The 23,785-nt window shown below is 38.6% G+C and overlaps 2 protein-coding genes across 2 annotated transcripts; both read left to right on the plus strand.

The window, feature by feature from the left end:
• The first annotated feature begins 1,231 nt into the window (after positions 1-1,231).
• Positions 1,232-2,451, plus strand: LOC120779586 (piggyBac transposable element-derived protein 3-like). Its single transcript, XM_040111930.1, has 2 exons — positions 1,232-1,244; positions 1,463-2,451. The coding sequence occupies exons 1-2, from the start codon at positions 1,232-1,234 to the stop codon at positions 2,449-2,451; spliced, it is 1,002 nt and encodes a 333-aa protein (XP_039967864.1).
• Positions 2,452-8,017: 5,566 nt separating this feature from the next.
• Positions 8,018-9,391, plus strand: LOC120779587 (ATP-dependent DNA helicase pif1-like). Its single transcript, XM_040111931.1, has one exon. The coding sequence runs from the start codon at positions 8,018-8,020 to the stop codon at positions 9,389-9,391; it is 1,374 nt and encodes a 457-aa protein (XP_039967865.1).
• The last annotated feature ends 14,394 nt before the right edge of the window (positions 9,392-23,785 follow it).

A 23,785-nucleotide genomic window follows, 5' to 3' on the forward strand; every position in this document is an offset into this window, starting at 1 on the left:
TATTGGTTATTTATATTCTTATTTTTATACTTCATTTCAATTTCTAATTTCCTTATTCGTTCATTCTGCTCCAACTCTATTTTTTTGAGTTGGAAATCGTTTTCGATCTTCTTCTTTACATTTTCATGTTTATTTGCTTCAACTTGCTTCGTCCAATTGAATTTTTCTATTTCAAATTGAAGCTGTTTTTCCCGAAAGCTCATTCTTTCAGCTTCTAATGTTGCCAGTTTGTCAATGGCAGTGTTTTGGTGTTTGGCCTTAATTTTTTTTGCAAACGGGCTGGCCGCAGATGAGCCAGATGCCAATACAGATGTGTCATTTTCTTCCTGCGCTTCGGGTTCGGGCTCTTCCAAATCATGGACAACATTTTCTATACCACCACCTCAGCTTCCCTCTCCGTAGCAAAAATGTCCGCTAATTGTTTGTAATGCGGACAACTTTTAAGCACTTTATCTGTACTAAAACAAATCAATTTAATTCCAAAGTTGATATTAAAATATATATAAAATCTACCCATCACAGTCAGCTCCACATCGCCATCCTCTACTCCAGCGCCCGTGGAATTTAGCCAGTGTTCCGCCGATTTCATTTGGCTTTTTAAATAGCGAATCTTACATTTTAAGATGTTCCACGTTGCTTCAATTTTTGTCACTGCAAGTAACTTACTGTAATAAATTTTCGCTGTTTGTTTCTGAAATTAAAGGAGATGTAATTAAATCAAAATACATAAATAACTAATGTGTCGAAAACTAACCTCGACGTTTCGGTGATCCTGCATATAGGACAGCACGGCTTTGATTTCGGCTTCCGTCCATTTTTTCACCTCCTTTTCTCGCCGGCGCTTTCGTATTTCTGTAGACACTAAAATTATAGTATAAATAAATGACAAAAAAATATATATTTGTTTTGTACTTTATCTTTTTACTTACTTTGATGATTTTTGCTGATTGTAAACAAAAACCAGCTGTTAATAGCAGATTTTCCAATAAGAAAATCTAAATGGAAATGCCATTCGCTTAGTTTTATTTATTTTTTGGGCTGCCATTTAGTAAAATTCCAACGGCTTTCTAACACTGGAAATAAGCAAATAACCACATAATCTGTAATTAAGGGCCTAGTTTGGTCAACTTTGGTTATTTTGTCATACCGCATTTTGTTGCTGTTCACTTAATCACATAACCACATAACCCGATAACCACCTTATCGTCAACAGCCTCAATCATTTGCAAAAATGAGTCGGAGGAGTAAATATGATAAATTTTTTGACTTGTTTAAAAAGTGAAAATGTTATCAAAAATGTGTAATCTCAATCAAAACAGAACAAGTTTTAATTAAAAAGTGGCATTCAGTATTTATTTTGTAACTTCAAGTGTTTTTTAGACTGTTTTGTTTCAAGTGATACAATTGTGCGTGTCAGGACTTATTTAACGAAATATGAATATGATCTTTTTTTTTCATTTAGAGCAATTCACTGAAGACGAAATACTTGGTGCACTATTGGAGTCGGATTTAGAGGATTTTAGTAGCGATGACGAGCTTGTGGATGCGACTTGGGAACTACCTTCTGTGGGAGATGAAACTTTAGACGATCAAAGTGACGAAGATGATCACGAAATTAACGCTACGGAGACACCACAAAATGTCACTGAAAACGCCAATCGCCATGATATTTGGAGGAAAAGACCTTTTGATATACAATTGGAAGAGAGTGTTTCTCAATCTGCGGAAATTAACGTAACTTTGGAGTCTCCTAAACATTATTTCTCTGCTTATTTGAATGACGATTTTTTAAAAAGAGTAGTGGAGTACACAAATAGGTACCATATGCCTACGAAAGGAAAACCACTGGCGGCTACAATCGGAGAAATAAAGAATTTCTTTGGTATAATTGTTGCAATGGGTTGCATACGTTACCCAAGATTGCGCATGTACTGGGAAAAAAAAACAAGACTTCCTATTGTAGCTGATACAATGAGTCGCGATCGTTTCCTTCTTTTGCGCATGTGTCTCCATGTGGTGGACGCCAATGAAGTAACAGAAGAAGAGAAACAATCCAATGTCTTTTGGAAAATAAAACCTTTGATTGAAGTTATTAGATTAGCTTGTCGAAGCCTTCCCAGAAAGCCAGGCGATAATTATTCTATAGACGAACAAATGATCCCATTCACTGGCCGTTGTCCTATTCGACAAAGTCTCCCTAACAAACCAAGGGTAGTGGGATTGATGAATGAAGTCTTAACAACATCTGAAGGTCTGGTGCTCGATTTTGAAATCTATCAAGGAAAGACGACACCACTTTCGAATACGAACTTGGGTCTAGGACCAGCCTTCGTTTTGCGTTTGGTTGAAACACTGCCAGAAGGTTCAAAAGTTTTTGATCGCTACTTTACGACAATACCGCTTCTTCAGACGCTTTTTAAGTCATTGGTATTTATGCCACTGGGACAATAATGAGAAACAGAATAAAAAATATCCACCTCACCAATGAAAAACAAATGAAAAGGGGCGATATGGAAGAATTTTGTCATAGCGAAGAAAATATTGTCGTGGCGCAGTGGAAAGATTCTAAAGCGGTAATCCTGGCATCATCAGCTTATGGTTGTGGACCGGTTTCCAATGTTAAACGCTGAAAAAAAAGAAAAAAGGTATGTTGAAGTTCCAGCTCCAAAGATAGTAAGATAATACAACAAATCGATGGGACGCGTGGATATTTGTGATCAGCTAACTCGAAATTTCGGGCAGATTCTCATGACTTGATAAGTTTTAAATTAGCTTTAGCTGAACAACTGATTGCTATTGAGAAAAGGACACATGCTGAGTATGAATCCGACACCGAGGAAGAAGAAACTCAAGGTTTTGCAAAAAGATATCGTCCATCTTCCCAGCCATGCAACGATAAGAGGCTTGATCGGTTCAACCACTGGCCAATTGAGCATGATTTGTCATCCGCAAGATGCTGTAGGCTTGTTGGTTGTAGATCTCGGACACGCACATTTTGTTCCAAATGTCCAATTTATTTATGTTTAAATAAAAGACAAAATTGTTTTATGAAATATCATACAGAAAAATAATAAATATAATAAAAAAAAAATTGAATTAAAGAACATTTCGAGTTATGTATGCACATTTTTTTTATTTGAAATCAGACCGAAACGCAGCAATTGTGCGTATCCTAGAAATAAAGGATAAACTGAAAATTTCAAAAAACAAACGTATTGGTTATTATCTACAACTAGCTGACCCCGCAGGCGTTGTCCTGCGTGAAATTATGTGTTTTGAAACGAAAAGAAAGTTGAATTTATATTGTGTTAAAAACCATTTATTTGCGATTTTTTTACTTTTTTTTCACTGTAGCGCAACTTTATAAACAACATTTTTTGGTTTCAGTTCCGGCGCGTAAATGTACAGAGAAGATATGTAGCTTCCCAACTTGTGAACACGCCAAATATAGCTGGCCGTGTGAAAAACATGGCATTTCCAGTTGGCATGCCACACTCTTCTGGCGCGACTATCGCTTTGAACTGATTTGGCAAATCGTTGGCGCTCAAAGAAATTCGTAGAATCAAGCATTCGGCCCCCTTGTATTTGATAGATGCATCATAATAATAATGACAGATCCAACTTTGAGACGCAAATGATGCGATAGCCCCTCCAAATAATTTAGAAATTCCGTTTGATAATTCACGGCTTTGTCTTCATTATCCGAGACGTTCGATCGATTTGTATGAGCGCCAATCTCCCGGCATTTGACTTTGAATCTTCCAGTTTCAATCATTAACATCGGTATTTTGGAAAGCTAAAATTGCGCGTGCACTCCAGCAATTGAAGTTATGATAATTTAGCCAATGTTTGGATAAACATTCGTGATGAGTTTATCTTTCTTTGAAGTGAATTGAAAAAAAGACGGAGATTGGAACTGATATCAAACAACTGAAGGTTACACCGAAATTTTCCATTTCAATTCTTAGCGAATATGATGTAAAATGCCTTCGGCAATGTCATTTTGTTCCTATCTCATAGTTGACGTACCAGATTTGAAGGCTAATATGTTGAAATTATCATCGCGAAAACTATTCGAACTTTAGTGGCATGCGAAATTGCTATCGCATCGTCCATCGTTTGATCCCAGTGAGTGTCATTTTCCCGCAATTGTAATTGCTGGCATGCTTTTCGAAAAGTTGCACACTGTACCATTCACAATACGCAATGACTCAAATGAAGTTGAAATGCGTACAATAATCAATATCAAATTAGTTCTAATGCATTAGTTGAGAACTCACCTGGATGTCCATCTTCTACTTGGCCTTGCTTTCTGCGTAACCTTTTCTTCGGCGATACATTCCATGTATAATATCAAGGCATTTCCGAATAGAGCAATGTTCTCGCAAACGGATCACTGACGCAAGTTGAGAAAAAATTCGTCAATGTCGATTTTCTAGTTGGCGGTGTTTCCGTTGGCTGTATTCTCTGGGTTGAAATCCACTCTTTGGTCTTCTCCAAGTGAACTGCGAGATTTACAACTGGGTGGTCGGAAAACGTTCATGAATTGCAAAAATAAATATCTTACAAACCGCTAATTGCAGTTCCCTCATCGACCTCATCCCGTTCAAGGCCAATAACCGCCATGTTGCTTTCTTTGGTGATGTACTTACAATCGTATTTGATCGATTTCACCAAACTGCAATACTCAACATTGATATGAGTTTTGAATGTGAATTAGACAATAACCATATCTATCTCTGGATCAGGCATTTTCGCAGAAATGATTTCATCAATTTGATCTAGTGTAACCACCATCCCCATCCAAGGAGGAATGTGTGCGTGCGGCAAACCTCTTTTTTGCTACTCAACAGAATACATCCAGCATCAAACAGCATCATATATACCATATGTTGCTTCAAGATACAGCATCGTAGCTGTTGTTTGAAAAGTCGTTCTGTTGAGAACACACCTGGATGTCAATCTATTGGTTGGCCTTGCTTTCTGCGTATCTATTTCTTCGGCGATGCCTTCCATGCATAATATCAAGGCATTTCCAAATAGAGCAATGTTCTCACAAACGAATCACTGACGCAAGTTGAGAAAAAACTCGTCAATGTGAATTTTGTTGTTGGAAGAGTTTCCGCTGGCTGTGCTGTATTCTCTGGGTTGAAAAACACTCTTTAGCCATTCTCCAAATGAACTGCGAAACGGACAACAGTCGGAAAAATAGATTTCACCAAACTACAATATCAAACATTGGCATGAGTTTTGAATGTGAATTAGACTATAGTGGCGAATATGGTACGATCCATATGTTGTCGACTTTGATATTCACTATTCTACGTTGAATGGTAAATGTCCTGCCATTGTCGTCTGATGAGCTACGACGGTAGAGTGGATATCCATCATTTCCAGTTTGCGTTTCCGAAAGAAAAGGATAGTGTTTCGTGCATTTATTGCAAGTGGGATTGTGGTGTCCGCAAGGTCCATTCACCATATTGGTTTTCTTCACTTCGTAGAATAATGGATCTTTCTCTGCATGAGGAATTTCCGCAGAAATGATTTCATCAATTTGATCTGGTGTAACCATCATCCACCATTCAAAGAAGAATGTGTGCGTGCGGCAAACCTCTCTTTTGCAACTCAACAGAGTACATCCAGCATCTGACTGCACCATACTTGTATATACATACGTTGCTTCAAGATAAAGACCGTCAAACATCGCAACTATTGTTTAAAAAGTCGTGCTGTGATATCGTTACGATCGCTAGCTGATTGACCGCGATCCATAATTCCGCACGTATGTCATCGCATCGTACTTCTTGCCTTTCTTTGGGCTGCCATACGTTGATGGCAAAAAGAACGCCGACAAATATTAGCGCGACCTCTTCGCGGCTTCGTAACAAATTTCAATCTGTAATTGATCACTTCGTTTGAAACACACATAAAGTTTTCACTGAATAATTTTCAATAATTTTTCTTTTAAATAGCCGGAATGAAAAAGCAAGCGACCGAAATTGAACGATTCAAAGAATTTACAAATCAAAATATTGAAAAACAAAACAAAAAAGAATTGTATGAAAAGTCACTTTTTGGAAATTTCCAATTTTTCGACTTTTCCTTATGAAAAGTATATGGTTTTTTTCATATCTAACCCTTTCCAGATCCACAGCGAACAACTTCTGATTTCATTGAGATTGGTTCCGCCGTTCTCGAGCGTTAGCGTTCCTAACAAACAAACAATAATTTTTACTTACATATGTACATATGTATGTATGTATGTATGTATATACAAAATAAAACGTTTGTATGGGAAAAGGACTGTGTTTTGGCGTTTTCCGGCAACTTTCGTAATTTTTTCTTACATAAGAACCTTCTCTTAATAATAACAAATACAACAAAAAAATCAGCCAAATCGGTTCAGCCATTCACGCGTGATGCCGTGGCAACGAAAAAGGGTTTCATTTTTATATATAAGATGGCCAAAGTAATAGGACCTATATATTTATTTATCTATATATATAAAAATAAGTGGCAATTTAATGGTACGCTATAGCTCAAGAACCACTGAACGAATCACCTCCAAATTTTTAGGGTCCCTTCGGGCCTATGAGTAGATGGTTTCTGTGAAGTTTGCATTGCATTGGACAAGTGGTTTCAAAGATATATGGTCTGTTCTGAAATGCACCATGTTGCGCAAACTGCTTTTGCCAGACCAGCAGCACTGCAAAATGTAAGTATTAGAAAAAAGTCGCCGCTAAGCTAGCTAGCAAGAATGATGCATAACGAGGCATCTCGACGGGATAGAATATATAGAATACGAAATGTCAAATCTATAACTATTGCCATTGCCAAATCTGTATGTGGGCATTTGCTATCATGATATAATCATTTGCGCAAAGGCGTAGGGTAGGTAGGTTCGAGCTGATGTAGCCCATGCTTTGAGCTCTTGAAAAATTTATTTTATCATTTGCGAAATGCTGTAGGGTAGGTAGCTGATGTAGCGCACGTTTTGAGCTTTTGAGCTGTTGAACTCTTTAAATCTTTTATGTGGAAAATAAAAAAGGATAAAGATCCTTTTGTTTACAAATGTATTTCTGGGAAAAATAAAATAAAGATAAAGATCCTTTTGTTTGCAAATGTATTTCTGGGAAAAATAAAATAATAACAAAGGATAAAGATCCTTTTTTTTACAAATGTATTTTTGAGAAAAAAAAGAATTCATATATTTGGGCTAATAATTGTGGCATAATTTAACGCACACATCAATGTCGAAATTTGCAATTCGGTCAAGTCAATTAAATACATCTGCAAGTATGTAAACAAAGGCAGTGATATGGCTGTTTTTGGAGTGACTGATCCCAATGCAAACGATGAAATTACACAATACCAAATGGGCCGCTACATCAGCACAAATGAAGCTATTTGGAGAATTTTTTCATTCCCAATTCATGAACGTTTTCCTGCTGTTGTTCATTTGGCTGTTCATTTGGAAAATGGCCAGCGTGTTTATTTTACCAATGAAAATGTACTGCAGAGGGCGGAACAACCACCAGCAACAACATTAACTGCATTTATTAAGTTGCGCAGAAGTGATGAATTTGCAAGAACTTTGCTGTATTCGGATGTACCGCATTACTACACTTGGGTTGCGACATCAAAAAAATGGCAGCGACGTAAACAAGGAACACCTGTTGATGGTCATCCAGGCGTTTTTTTTGCAGACACCATCGGCAGAGTTTATACAGTTCATCCAAATAACGCCGAATGTTATTATTTGAGATTGTTGTTAGTTAATGTTGCTGGACCACTTTCATTTCAACATTTACGTACGGTTAATGGTCAATTGTGTCAGACATATCGTGAGGCATGTCAGCTTTTGCAATTGCTGGAAAAATGACTCACATTGGGATTTAACACTTAAGATGCAGCGATCGCTTCTGCACCGCATAATATACGTATGCTGTTCGCCATAATAATATCAACGTGTTTTCCATCAAATCCACTAGAATTGTGGAATAAATACAAAGATTATATGGCTGAAGACATTTTGATCCGAATGCGTCATCGTACAAGAAATCAAGATTTGTTGCTTACATTGGACATGTATAATGAGGCATTAATAGCACTCGAAGATTTGTGCCTTGCGATTGCTAATAAAGCATTAGGGCAATTAGGTTTACCTTCTGCCAATCGTCCAATGCATGATTTATTTGATCGAGAATTACAACATGAACGAGAATATGATGCAAATGAATTGCAAACATTTGTAAATTTGAATGTTACAAAATTGAACGTTCATCAAAGACATGTTTACGATACCATCATGCAAGCAGTGAAAAATCGGACTGGTGGATTGTATTTTTTGGATGCGCCTGGTGGTACGGGAAAAACATTTGTCATATCACTGATTTTGGCTGCCATTCGATCGCAAAACAAAATTGCACTGGCACTAGCTTCGTCTGGAATTGCGGCAACTTTATTGGATGGTGGACGAACAGTACACTCCGCATTAAAATTGCCATTGAATGTACACGTGCTTGAAAATCCCACATGCAATATTTCAAGGAATTCTGCAATGGCAAAAGTTTTGCGGCAAACAGACATCATTTTATTGGATGAATGTACGATGACTCATAAAAAATCGTTAGAAGCACTTGATCGGACATTGAAAGATATACGTGGCAATGCTGGAATATTTGGTGGTGCATTAATTTTGTTGTCCGGCGATTTTCGCCAAACATTACCAGTGATTCCAAGATCAACACCGGCGGATGAGATCAACGCATGCTTAAAGTCATCGATTTTGTGGCCACATGTTCAAACTATGACACTGAATATTAACATGCGTGTTCAGTTGAACAATGATCCATCTGCATATCACTTTTCAAAACAATTGTTGGACATCGGCAATGGTAAAATTCAAAGCACCAACGGATTTATAACGTTGCCAAACAATTGTTGCACCATTGTTGAATCTCATGATGAACTAATTGATCGCGTCTTTCCAAACATTGTTGGAAATATTATGAATCATACTTGGTTAAGAGAACGCGCAATACTGGCACCAAAAAATGTTAATGTAAATGACATTAATTTTGAGATTCAAGAAAAATTGCCAGGTGTCGTAACATTATATAAATCATTCGACAGCGCAATGAATCAAGATGATGCAGTAAATTATCCAATTGAATTTTTGAATTCTTTGGAACCGCCTGGTATGCCGCCTCATTGCTTGAATTTAAAGATCGGCTCATCCATCATTTTGTTACGCAATTTAAATGCACCAAAGCTTTGCAATGGAACACGACTTGCAGTAAAAAAACTTATGTTAAATTTGATTGAAGCCACAATATTGACTGGCACATCGAAAGGTGATGTTGTGCTTATACCACGTATTCCGAGATAATCCCGACTGACATGCCTTTCGAATTTAAGCGCTTGCAATTTCCAGTGCGCCTGGCATTTGCAATGTCGATAAATAAAGCACAAGGGCAAACGCTTAAAGTGTGCGGTTTGAATTTGATAGAGCCGTGTTTTTCGCATGGCCAGTTCTACGTGGCATGCTCAAGAGTGGGAATGCCACATTGCTTATTCATCTTTACTACAGATGGAAAAACCAAAAATATTGTTTATCCTAATGTATTGGCTTAGGAAAGAAAAATATTAAATAAAACAGATTTTTCGAACTTTCACAACAAAAAAAATTATACTTCACCAACACAACAAAAATCGAATGAAATGACTTAAGAAATTTTTTTTTTTGAAATAAAACAAATATTTTGAAATTTCCCATTAAAATAGAAATGCTAGAAGTTTCCATTATAGTGTTGCATGGGTGTAGCAACGCACACCGGGCCCCGCTAGTTTATTTATAAATAGAACTCTTCTTGTTTACTGGCGTAGACACCGTTTACGCGATTATAGCCGAGTTAACAACAGCGCGCCAGTCGTTTCTTTTTTTAGCTACGTGGCGCTAATTGGATATTTCATGCGAAACAAGGTCCTTCTTCACCTGGTTCTTCCAACGGAGTGGAGCTCTTTCCCTTCCTCTGCTTTCCCCGGCGGGTACTGCGTCGAATACTATAAACATGACCTAGCCAGCGTAGCCGCTGTCTTTTAATTCGTTGAACTATGTCAATGTCATATATATCTTACACAGCTCATCGTTCCATCGAATGCGATGTCCTCCGTGGCAGACGTGCAAAGGGGCATAAATCTTTCGCAGAACTTTTCTCTCGAAAACTCGCAACGTTGACTCATCAGTTGTTGCCATCGTCCATGCATCTGCACCATATAGCAGGACGAGAATAATGAGTGACTTGTTTTTGGTCGTCAAGAGAGGACTTAATATCTCAATTACCTATTTAGTCCGAAGTAGCACCTGTTGGCAAGAGATATTCTGCGTGGGATTTCAAAGCTATTGTCGTCGTTTTTGGTGTTTATGCTGGTTCCAAGATATACGAAATTATCTACGACTTCAAAGTTATGACTGTCAACAGTGACGTGAGTGCCAAGTCGCGAGTGCGACGACTGTTTGTTTGATGACAGGAGATATTTCGTCTTGCCCTCGTTCACTGCCAGACCCATTTTCTGTGCTTCCTTGTCCAGCCTGGAGAAAGCAGAACTAACGGCGCGAGGTTGAGGCCGATGATATCAATATCATCGGCATACGCCAACAGCTGTTACACTTTTATAGAAGATGGTACCTTTCTATTTCAGTTCTGCGGCTCGAACTATTTTCTCCAAAAGCAGGTTGAAAAAGTCGCACGATAGGGAATCGCCTTGTCTGAAACCTCGTTTGGTATCGAACGGCTCGGAGAGGTCCTTCCCGATCCTGACGGAGCTTTTGGTGTTACTCAACGTCAGTTTACACAGCCGTATTAGTGTTGCGGGGATACCAAATTCAGACATCGCGGCATAAAGGCAGCTCCTTTTCGTGCTGTCGAAAGCAGCTTTGAAATCGACGAAGAGGTGGTGTGTGTCGATTCTCCTTTCACGGGTCTTTTCCAAGATTTGGCGCATGGTGAATATCTGGTCGGTTGTTGATTTGCCAGGTCTGAAGCCACACTGATAAGGTCAATCAGATTGTTGACGGTGGGCTTTAATCTTTCACACAATACGCTCGATAGAACCTTGCTATGCGATGTTGAGAAGACTTATCCCACGGTAGTTGGCGCAGATTGTTTGTTCTCCCTTTTTGTGGATTGAGCATAGCACACTTAAATTCCAATCGTTGGGCATGCTTTCGTTCAACCATATTTTACAAAAAAGCTGATGCATGCTCCTTTCAGTTCTTCGCCGCCGTGTTTGAAAAGCTCGGCCGGCAATCCATCGGCCCCCACCGCTTTGTTGTTCCTACTTATTAAATGCCTAAAACAAAGTTTAAAAAGCAAAATAACTCGAATTTAAAATAAGTTCTGCTATTCAGGAAACGGACTTTATTGAAAGTATGTGCTTATTAAATAATCCGAATTTTAAGAGTTCAAAAAATTCTTTGTATAAAATTTGCAGATATCTTGCGCCCTGAACAGTGCCATAAATGCAATGGATAAAGTACTTGATGAAACTGCCTGGAGGACATAACTTTAATTCATGTCTAGTAGACGGGGAGATGAACTACATGTTCCAAAATCTATTCATTGGCGAGAAAATGTACAGTGTTGCTTGGACGATTTGGAAGATTTTTACAAATGCCGCGCGCTCAGCAGTCATGACAATTCGCCCATCTCCTGAAATTATTTTCTAATGATTATGAACTTTACTAATTCAAGTTTACAAATACTTGCCAGTAGATTTGCAACTCGCAATCGTATTGCTCCGATTAGGTTCATCGGGTGAAAAGTGCATTGCTAGCGTAAAATCGCTACAACTTTTGGTGTGAGAGATGGAGGTACATTGACCAATATCACCAAAAGAGTTTTTTCGGCAATTTTGAATAAACTACCCCAATTCATTCATTGGCCTGGACCGGCAGAGCCGAGGGTAGCGAGATTAAACTGGCCGAAAAGCCGAATAAAAATCATGAGGTGTATTTTTCTCGGCAACGAATTTACTCTATCAAACTACAAGTCGTATGTGACCATAAGTTACGCATATTACATGCAGAAGTGGGCAATCCCGGAAGCTACCACGATTCTAAAGTGTTTAGGAAATCTCATATTGGAAGAAACACAACTAGCTTATTTAGTGGAGAAGAGTGGATTGCAGGTGATTCTGCGTATAAGTTGACAAAACATTTAATAACACCATACCGAAGCAATTCTTCTTTAGCAGACTCTGAAAGACAAGCTGAATTCAACAAAAATACACAGCCAGTATCGTGTGTTAGAGTCAAAAATTGTTTCGGGATTCTTAAAGAAAAGTTTTGTAGTTTGAAACAAATGCGGATAAAAATAAAAGACCGAGAGAGTCAAACATTTTTTAATAAATGGGTACTTGTCTGCTGTGTGCTGCACAACATACTCTTGGAAGGACGAGATTCTTCACACTTTGAAAGGCAAAGTGTCGAAGCCCATGGAAGCCAATATGATGGAGATGCTATTGTTGCACCTACCCCCGAACTAAAAAGACAAGCACTATACAATTTAATTTTTCAATAAAAATTCATATTTTTGTTTTAATAACAAGTAAGAAGAAGTTGTTTATTGGTTATTTATATTCTTATTTTTATACTTCATTTCAATTTCTAATTTCCTTATTCGTTCATTCTGCTCCAACTCTATTTTTTTGAGTTGGAAATCGTTTTCGATCTTCTTCTTTACATTTTCATGTTTATTTGCTTCACCAACTTGCTTCGTCCAATTGAATTTTTCTATTTCAAATTGAAGCTGTTTTTCCCGAAAGCTCATTCTTTCAGCTTCTAATGTTGCCAGTTTGTCAATGGCAGTGTTTTTGGTGTTTGGCCTTAATTTTTTTTGCAAACGGGCTGGTGCAGATGAGCCAGATGCCAATACAGATGTGTCATTTTCTTCCTGCGCTTCGGGTTCGGGCTCTTCAAATCATGGACAACATTTTCTATACCACCACCTCAGCTTCCCTCTCCGTAGCAAAAATGTCCGCTAATTGTTTGTAATGCGGACAACTTTTAAGCACTTTATCTGTACTAAAACAAATCAATTTAATTCCAAAGTTGATATTAAAATATATATAAAATCTACCCATCACAGTCAGCTCCACATCGTCATCCTCTACTCCAGCGCCCGTGGAATTTAGCCAGTGTTCCGCCGATTTCATTTGGCTTTTTAAATAGCGAATCTTACATTTTAAGATGTTCCACGTTGCTTCAATTTTTGTCACTGCAAGTAACTTACTGTAATAAATTTTCGCTGTTTGTTTCTGAAATTAAAGGAGATGTAATTAAATCAAAATACATAAATAACTAATGTGTCGAAACTAACCTCGACGTTTCGGTGATCCTGCATATAGGACAGCACGGCTTTGATTTCGGCTTCCGTCCATTTTTTCACCTCCTTTTCTCGCCGGCGCTTTGTATTTCTGTAGACACTAAAATTATAGTATAAATAAATGACAAAAAAATATATATTTGTTTTGTACTTTATCTTTTTACTTACTTTGATGATTTTTGTTGATTTAAACAAAAAACAGCTGTTAATAGCAGATTTTCCAATAAGAAAATCTAAATGGAAATGCCATTCGCTTAGTTTTATTTATTTTTTGTGCTGCCATTTAGTAAAATTGCAACGACTTTCTAACACTGGAAATAAGCAAATAACCACATAATCTGTAAACAAGGGCCTAGGTTGGTCAACTTTGGTTATTTTGTCATACCGCATTTTGTTGTTGTTCACTTAATCACATAACCACATAACCCGATAACCACCTTATCGTGAACAGCCTAATTGCATTTCAATCATTTGCAAAAATGAGTCGGAGGAGTAAATATGATAAATTTTTTGACTTGTTTAAAAAGTGAAAATCATTATCAAAAATGTGTAATCTCAATCAAAACAGAACAAGTTTTAATTAAAAAGTGGCATTCAGTATTTATTTTGTAACTTCAAGTGTTTTTTAGACTGTTTTGTTTCAAGTGATACAATTGTGCGTGTCAGGACTAATTTAACGAAATATGAATATGATCTTTTTTTCATTTAGAGCAATTCACTGAAGACGAAATACTTGGTGCACTATTGGAGTCGGATTTAGAGGATTTTAGTAGCGATGACGAGCTTGTGGATGCGACTTGGGAACTACCTTCTGTGGGAGATGAAACTTTAGACGATCAAAGTGACGAAGATGATCACGAAATTAACGCTACGGAGACACCACAAAATGTCACTGAAAACGCCAATCGCCGTTATATTGGAGGAAAAGACCTTTTGATATACAATTGGAAGAGAGTGTTTCTCAATCTGCGGAAATTAACGTAACTTTGGAGTCTCCTAAACATTATTTCTCTGCTTATTTCAATGACGATTTTTTAAAAAGAGTAGTGGAGTACACAAATAGGTACCATATGCTTACGAAAGGAAAACCACTGGCGGCTACAATCGGAGAAATAAAGAATTTCTTTGGTATAATTGTTGCAATGGGTTGCATACGTTACTCAAGATTGCGCATGTACTGGGAAAAAAAACAAGACTTCCTATTGTAGCTGATACAATGAGTCGCGATCGTTTCCTTCTTTTGCGCATGTGTCTCCATGTGGTGGACGCCAATGAAGTAACAGAAGAAGAGAAACAATCCAATGTCTTTTTGGAAAATAAAACCTTTGATTGAAGTTATTAGATTAGCTTGTCGAAGCCTTCCCAGAAAGCCAGGCGATAATTATTCTATAGACGAACAAATGATCCCTTTCACTGGCCGTTGTCCTATTCGACAAAGTCTCCCTAACAAACCAAGAGTAGTGGGATTGATGAATGAAGTCTTAACAACATCTGAAGGTCTGGTGCTCGATTTTGAAATCTATCAAGGAAAGACGACACCACTTTCGAATACGAACTTGGGTCTAGGACCAGCCTTCGTTTTGCGTTTGGTTGAAACACTGCCAGAAGGTTCAAAAGTTTTTTTTGATCGCTACTTTACGACAATACCGCTTCTTCAGACGCTTTTAAGTCGTGGTATTTATGCCACTGGGACAATAATGAGAAACAGAATAAAAAATATCCACCTCACCAATGAAAAACAAATGAAAAGGGGCGATATGGAAGAATTTTGTCATAGCGAAGAAAATATTGTCGTGGCGCAGTGGAAAGATTCTAAAGCGGTAATCCTGGCATCATCAGCTTATGGTTGTGGACCGGTTTCCAATGTTAAACGCTGAAAAAAATAAAAAAGGTATGTTGAAGTTCCAGCTCCAAAGATAGTAAGATAATACAACAAATCGATGGGACGCGTGGATATTTGTGATCAGCTAACTCGAAATTTCGGGCAGATTCTCATGACTTGATAAGTTTTAAATTAGCTTTAGCTGAACAACTGATCGCTATTGAGAAAAGGACACATGCTGAGTATGAACCCAACACAGAGGAAGAAGAAACTCAAGGTTTTGCAAAAAGATATCGTCCACCTTCCCAGCCATGCAACGATAAGAGGCTTGATCGGTTCAACCACTGGCCAATTGAGCATGATTTGTCATCCGCAAAATGCTGTAGGCATGTTGGTTGTAGATCTCGGACAAGACAAAATTGTTTTATGAAATATCATACAGAAAAATAATAAATATAATAAAAATAAAAATAAAATTGAATTAAAGAACATTTCGAGTTATGTATGCACATTTTTTTATTTGAAATCAGACCGAAACGCAGCAATTGTGCGTATCCTAGAAATAAAGGATAAACTGAAAATTTCAAAAACAAACGTATTGGTTATTATCTACAACTAGCTGACCCCGCAGGCGTTGTCCTGCGTGAAATTATGTGTTTTGAAACGAAAAAGAAAGTTGGAATTTATATTGTGTTAAAAACCATTTATTTGCGATTTTTTTACTTTTTTTTCACTGTAGCGCAACTTTATAAACAACATTTTTTGGTTTCAGTTCCGGCGCGTAAATGTACAGAGAAGATATGTAGCTTCCCAACTTGTGAACACGCCAAATATAGCTGGCCGTGTGAAAAACATGGCATTTCCAGTTGTATGCCACACTCTTCTAGCGACTATCCTTGTGAACTGATTTGGCAAATCGTTGGCGCTCAAAGAAATTCGTAGAATCAAGCATTCGGCCCCCTTGTATTTGATAGATGCATCATAATAATAATGACAGATCCAACTTTGAGACGCAAATGATGCGATAGCCCCTCCAAATAATTTAGAAATTCCGTTTGATAATTCACGGCTTTGTCTTCATTATCGAGACGTTCGATCGATTTGTATGAGCGCCAATCTCCCGGCATTTGACTTTGAATCTTCCAGTTTCAATCATTAACATCGGTATTTTGGAAGCTAAAATTGCGCGTGCACTCCAGCAATTGAAGTTATGATAATTTAGCCAATGTTTGGATAAACATTCGTGATGAGTTTATCTTTCTTTGAAGTGAATTGAAAAAAAGACAGGTGGAACTGATATCAAACAACTGAAGGTTACACCGAAATTTTCCCATTTCCAATTCTTAGCGAATATGATGTAAAATGCCTTCGGCAATGTCATTTTTGTTCCTATCTCATAGTTGACGCAGATTTGAAGGCTAATATGTTGAAATTATCATCGCGAAAACTATTCGAACTTTAGTGGCATGCGAAATTGCTATCGCATCGTCCATCGTTTGATCCCAGTGAGTGTCATTTTCCCGCAATTGTAATTGCTGGCATGCTTTTCGAAAAGTTGCACACTGTATCATTCACAATACGCAATGACTCAAATGAAGTTGAAATGCGTACAATAATCAATATCAAATTAGTTCTAATGCATTAGTTGAGAACTCACCTGGATGTCCATCTTCTACTTGGCCTTGCTTTCTGCGTAACCTTTTCTTCGGCGATACATTCCATGCATAATATCAAGGCATTTCCGAATAGAGCAATGTTCTCACAAACGAATCACTGACGCAAGTTGAGAAAAAACTCGTCAATGTGAATTTTGTTGTTGGAAGTGTTTCCGCTGGCTGTACTGTATTCTCTGGGTTGAAAAACACTCTTTAGCCATTCTCCAAATGAACTGCGAAACGGACAACAGTCGGAAAAATAGATTTCACCAAACTACAATATCAAACATTGGCATGAGTTTTGAATGTGAATTAGACTATAGTGGCGAATATGGTACGATCCATATGTTGTCGACTTTGATATTCACTATTCTAAGTTGAATGGTAAATGTCCTGCCATTGTCGTCTGATGAGCTTCGACGGTAGAGTGGATATCCATCATTTCCAGTTTGCGTTTCCGAAAGAAAAGGATAGTGTTTCGTGCATTTATTGCAAGTGGGATTGTGGTGTCCGCAAGGTCCATGCACCATATTGGTTTTCTTCACTTCGTAGAATAATGGATCTTTCTCTGCATGAGGAATTTCCGCAGAAATGATTTCATCAATTTGATCTGGTGTAACCATCATCCACCATTCAAAGAAGAATCTGTGCGTGCGGCAAACCTCTTTTTTGCAACTCAACAGAGTACATCTAGCATCTGACTGCACCATACTTGTATATACATACGTTGCTTCAAGATAAAGACCATCAAACATCGTAGCTATTGTTTGAAAAGTCTTGCTGTATTGTCGTGATGATCGCTTGCTGATTGACAGCGAATCATAATTCCACACATATGTCATCGCATCCTGGGAGTCTCATGTAGTTCATGTGTCTTGGGCTGCCATACGTTGATGACAAAAAGAACGCCGACCGATATTTGCGCGATATCTTCGTTACTTCGTAACAAATTTCAATCTGTAATTGATCACTTCGTTTGAAACACACATAAAGTTTTCACTGAATAATTTTCAATAATTTTCCTTTTAAATAGCCGGAATGAAAAAGCAAGCGACCGAAATTGAACGATTCAAAGAATTTACAAATCAAAATATTGAAAAACAAAACAAAAAAGAATTGTATGAAAAGTCACTTTTTGGAAATTTCCAATTTTTCGACTTTTCCTTATGAAAAGTATATGGTTTTTTTCATATCTAACCCTTTCCAGATCCACAGCGAACAACTTCTGATTTCATTGAGATTGGTTCCGCCGTTCTCGAGCGTTAGCGTTCCTAACAAACAAACAATAATTTTTACTTACATATGTACATATGTATGTATGTATGTATGTATATACAAAATAAAACGTTTGTATGGGAAAAGGACTGTGTTTTGGCGTTTTCCGGCAACTTTCGTAATTTTTTCTTACATAAGAACCTTCTCTTAATAATAACAAATACAACAAAAAAATCAGCCAAATCGGTTCAGCCATTCACGCGTGATGCCCGGCAACGAAAAAGGGTTTCATTTTTATATATAAGATGGCCAAAGTAATAGGACCTAAAAGAGAAACAAATTTTATTAAGTAGATTTGCTATAGGCCGGAAAGGGATACGAGAATTGTGCTCGAAGCGACGAGGAAAAGGCTAATTGGTTTGCAAATCACCTAGAAAAGGTATTTCAACCTAATTTGCCAAATAATCATTTTAAGCTGTCAATCTTACCCAACACAGCTAAGTCACTCGAGTCTTTTAAGCCTTCATCTTCTGAAATTATTGGAATCATAAAAGAACTTAATCCAAAAAAGTCACCGGAACGTGATAATATTACCCCAAAAAAGATATTTGAGTTACCAATTATTGCGGTAAAGGTGCTCTCTTTGCTCTTCAATGCAATTCTTAGTTTCGGATACTATCCAATATCATGAAAAAAGACGCAGATTATCTTGATAGTTGATAAACCTGAAAAAGACTTCATTCAGACCAATCAGTCTTCTACTCTGTCTTTCAAAAATATTTAAAAACAAGTAAGGAAGGGCTAAGTCCGGGTGTCACCGAACATTTTATACTCTCACATCATAAAGTGATAATCGAGATTTCGTTATCCGTCATTTACATATTTTTCAAATACCGTATTTGTGTAAAGTTTTATTCTGCTATCAGCATTGGTTCCTAATGTATATAGTATACAGAGAAGGCATCAGAGGTAATTCAAAATAGCGTTATATTGGAAGAAGGCGTGGTCGTGAACCGATTTCACCCATATTTCGTACATGTCATCAGGATGTTAAGAAAATATTATATACCGAATTTCATTGAAATCAGTAAAGTAGTTCCTGAGATATGGTTTTTGGTCCATAAGTGGGCGACGCCACGCCCATTTTCAATTTAAAAAAAAAAGCCTGAGTGCAGCTTCCTTCTGCCATTTCTTCCGTAAAATTTAGTGTTTCTGACGTTTTTTGTTAGTCGGTTAACGCACTTTTAGTGATTTTCAATATAACCTTTGTATGGGAGGTGGGCGTGGTTATTATCCGATTTCTTCCATTTTTGAACTGTATATGGAAATGCCTGAAGAAAACGACCCTATAGAGTTTGGTTGGCATAGCTATAGTAGTTTCCGAGATATGTACAAAAAACTTAGTAGGGGGCGGGGCCACGCCCACTTTTCCAAAAAAATTATGTCCAAATATGCCCCTCCCTAATGCAATCCTTTGTGCCAAGTTTCACTTTAATATCTTTATTTATGGCTTAGTTATGACACTTTATAGGTTTTCGGTTTTCGCCATTTTGTGGGCCGATTTTGCCCATCTTCGAACTTAACCTTCTTATGGATGGAGAAATACGTGTACCAAGTTTTATCATGATATCTCAATTTTTACTCAAGTTACAGCTTGCACGGACGGACGGACGGACAGACGGACGGACGGACAGACAGACATCCGGATTTCAACTCTACTCGTCACCCTGATCACTATGGTATATATAACCTTATATCTGACTCTTTTAGTTTTAGGACTTACGAACAACCGTTATGTGAACAAAACTATAATACTCTCCTTAGAAACTTTGTTGCGAGAGTATAAAAAATTACTATCAAGATGTAGCCTTTCCTCTACGACAATAATACATACGTATGCACCAGTTCGGGTTTCGTGCAAAGCAGCACGATAGAGCAAGTAAATAGAACTCTTCTTTTTTACTGGCGTAGACACCGTTTACGCGATTATAGCCGAGTTAACAACAGCGCGCCAGTCGTTTCTTTTTTTAGCTACGTGGCCCTAATTGGATATTTCAAGCGAAACAAGGTCCTTCTTCACCTGGTTCTTCCAACGGAGTGGAGCTCTTTCCCTTCCTCTGCTTTCCCCGGCGGGTACTGCGTCGAATACTATAAACATGACCTAGCCAGCGTAGCCGCTGTCTTTTAATTCGTTGAACTATGTCAATGTCATATATATCTTACACAGCACATCGTTCCATCGAATGCGATGTCCTCCGTGGCAGACGTGCAAAGGGGCATAAATCTTTCGCAGTACTTTTCTCTCGAAAACTCGCAACGTCGACTCATCAGTTGTTGCCATCGTCCATGCCTCTGCACCATATAGCAGGACGCGAATTATGAGTGACTTATAGAGTTTGGTTTTTGTTCGTCGAGAGAGGACTTTGCTTCTCAATTGCCTAATTAGTCCGAAGTAGCACCCGTTGGTAAGAGTTATCCTGCGTTCGATGTCCAGGCTGACATTGTTGGTGGTGTTTACACTGGTTCCCAAATATACGCAACTATCTACAACTTCAAAGTTATGACTGTTTGTTTGATAACAGGAGATATTTCGTCTTGCCCTCGTTCACTGCCAGACCCATTTGCTTTGCTTCCTTGTCCAGTCTGGAGAAAGCAGAACTAACGGCGCGGGTGTTGAGGCCGTTGATATCAATATCATCGGCATACGCCAGTACCTGTACACTCTTATAAAAGACTGTACCTGCTCGATTAAGTTCTGCAGTTCGAATTATTTTCTCCAGCAGCTGATTGAAGAAGTCACACGTTAGCGAGTCGCCTTGTCTGAAACCTCGTTTGGTATCAAACAGCTCGGACAGGTCCTTCCCGATCCTGACGGAGCTTTACGTGTTGCTCAACGTTAGTTTACACAGCCGTATTAGTTTTGCGGGGATACCAACTTCAGACATCGCGGATTAAATGCAGCTCCTTTTCGTCCTGTAGAAAGCAGCTTTGAAATCGACGAAGAGGTGGTGTGTGTCGATTCTCCTTTCACGGGTCTTTTCCAAGATTTGGCGCATGGTGAATATCTGGTCAGTTGGTGATCTGCCAGGTCTAAAGCCACACTGATAAGGTCCAATCAGTTTGTTGACGGTGGGCGGTGAATTGTGGGGTCTTCCTTTTTATGGATTGGGCAGATCACACTTGCATTACAATCTTTGGGTATACTTTCGTCCGACCATATTCTACAAAGAAGCTGATGCATGCTCCTTATCAGCTCTTCGCTGCTGTGTTTGAATAGTTCGGTCGGCAATTCATCGGCCCCCGTCGCTTTGTTGTTCTTCAGACCCCTAATTGCTATTTGAACTTCTTCATGTTCGGGCAATGAAAAATCTGCTCTTTCGTCATCGGTCAAGGAATCGGGTTTGCCTTCTCTTGGTGTTATGATTGCGCTGCCATTCTGCAGGCTGGAGAAGTGTTTTCTCCATAATTTTATTATGCAATGACTAGATCATCCCTAGGGGTTTCTACAAAAGTATGCTCCGGTCTTGTAAACTTCTGCTACTTGCCGCATCTTTTCGTAGAATTTTCGAGCATTACCCCTGTCGGCCAGCTTATCAAGCTCTTCGTACTCATGCATTTTAGCCTCTCTCTTTTTTTTCTGCAAAGCTCCCAGGTTCATGAGAGCAAGTCGAGTAGAAAAACGTTCGGCTGTCTGTTATGATTGCAGCTTTTCGACGTAAAACGTTGTGTTTTTTGCTGCACAGAGGCGGATGCAAAGCTTGGATGCAACAAGTAAGTGGTCCGAGTCGATGTTAGGACCTCGGAACGTACTCATGTCTGAAACACTGGATACCGTCTTCAGTTTATCACAACATGATCGATCTGGTTGGTGGCTTTTCGATCAGAAGAGGGCCAGGTAGCATTGAATTTTTCTATGCTAGAATCTAGTACAACAGATGACCATATCGCGGGACCTGGCGAAGTTGATCAGCCTCAACTCATTTGGGGGTATTTGCTCGTGGAGGCTGAATTCACCGATTGTGCCAAAGATACCTTCTATGCCCACTCTGGCGTCAAAGTCACCGATTTTCACATCGTGGCGGGGGCAGCTCCTATAGGTGGGCTCCAAGCGCTCATAGAAGGCATCTTTGGTCACAACGTTCTTCTCTTCCGTCGGGGCGTGGGCGCAAATAAGCGATATGTTGAAGAACCTCGCTTTGATGCGGATTGCGGCTAGACGTTCATTCGCCGGAGTGAATGATAGTACTCGGCGACGGAGTCTCTTTCCCACCACGAATCCCACACATAACTTGCGCTCCTTTATATGGCCACTGTAGTAAATGCCACAAGGACCTACTCGTCTCAGTCCTTGTCCAGTCCTTCGCATTTCTTGGGCGGCAGTGATGTCAGCCTTCTTTCTAATGAGAACATCAATCAGCTGGACAGCGGCACCTTCCAAATTAAGGGACCGGACATTCCAGGTGCATGCCCTTAAATCGTTATCCTTAGAGCGTTTGCGCTGGTCGTCATCAAAAAGGGGGTCATTCATTCGAGGATGTTTGTGCTCCTTCATTGGGCGGTTTTTTTTACGTGACGGGTCCCAACCCCAGCGCACAACCCTGTGGAGGGGATGTTTAGCTCGCCTTCAAACGAATGTTTTCTGGCTACCGAGAGGATACTATGTCAAAGACCGAAAGTCGTGAGCTGCTTGAGTCATATGTAAATGAATCGTTTCTGTCCACTCCCAAGTGAATGGCCATCAGAGAACTTTCCTCACTTGCGTAATCTTCTACACATGAACCCATCTTCTCAGCGTATAGCGTCTGATATTAACATAACAAAATCATCATATGGCATGCTTTGGTATTCTTTGAAAGAAGATCAACAAAACGAGATCATTAAGTAAACTCTGATAAAGCCTGAAATTTCGCTGAAGTACTTGGAAAATCTCTCACCGTCCGCTTCATCGTTATCATCTTCGCCAAGCTCATCTTCGACCAGTTTAAGTACTACAAGTGCTGAACATATTTTGCCATCGTCTTCAAAGTGGACAAAATTATTCTTCCGATGTCACTAATGGTAAAACATCGCATTCGTTAACTGAAAATATTAAACAGACTGAAAATTTATTGTCAAAACCCTTTGGCAGCACGCGCTAAGCACACTGTACATTCACATTAACTAAATTAAAACCTCCTTCCTCTCTACCGCCATCTCCACCCACTACAACCAAAACATTGAAAATACTGAAAACCAAAAAAAATGATTTGAGATCGCCTCAAACGTTACGTAATGATCCGGCTTGTAGAAACGAGAAAACAGATTATATTTCTGGTGGAATCAACCTCCATACATATATCGCACAGAAAGTGACACTAAAAATTATATATGAGGATGTATTAATATCGGACATATCCTTATGAACATTCGTAACCTTTCAGTTACACTAAATCAATCGTAGTTATGATAATTTGGTCAATGTCGGCATAAACATTCGTGATGAATTCATATTTCGTTAAAGTGAATTGACAAAAGGCAGGTGGAATTGATAACAAACCACTTGAAGTATCAACAGGAATTTGCCTATCTCCAGTTCTTATCGAATATAATGTAAAATGTTTTCGGCAATATAATTTTTGTTCGTAGCCCATAATTTCCGCCGATTTCAAGACTGATATGTTGAAATGATCATAACGAAAAGTGTGCGAACTTCAGTGGCATGCGGA

The sequence above is a fragment of the Bactrocera tryoni genome, unplaced genomic scaffold (genome assembly GCF_016617805.1).
Source record: "Bactrocera tryoni isolate S06 unplaced genomic scaffold, CSIRO_BtryS06_freeze2 scaffold_11, whole genome shotgun sequence".
Taxonomy (NCBI): Eukaryota; Metazoa; Arthropoda; class Insecta; order Diptera; family Tephritidae; genus Bactrocera; species Bactrocera tryoni.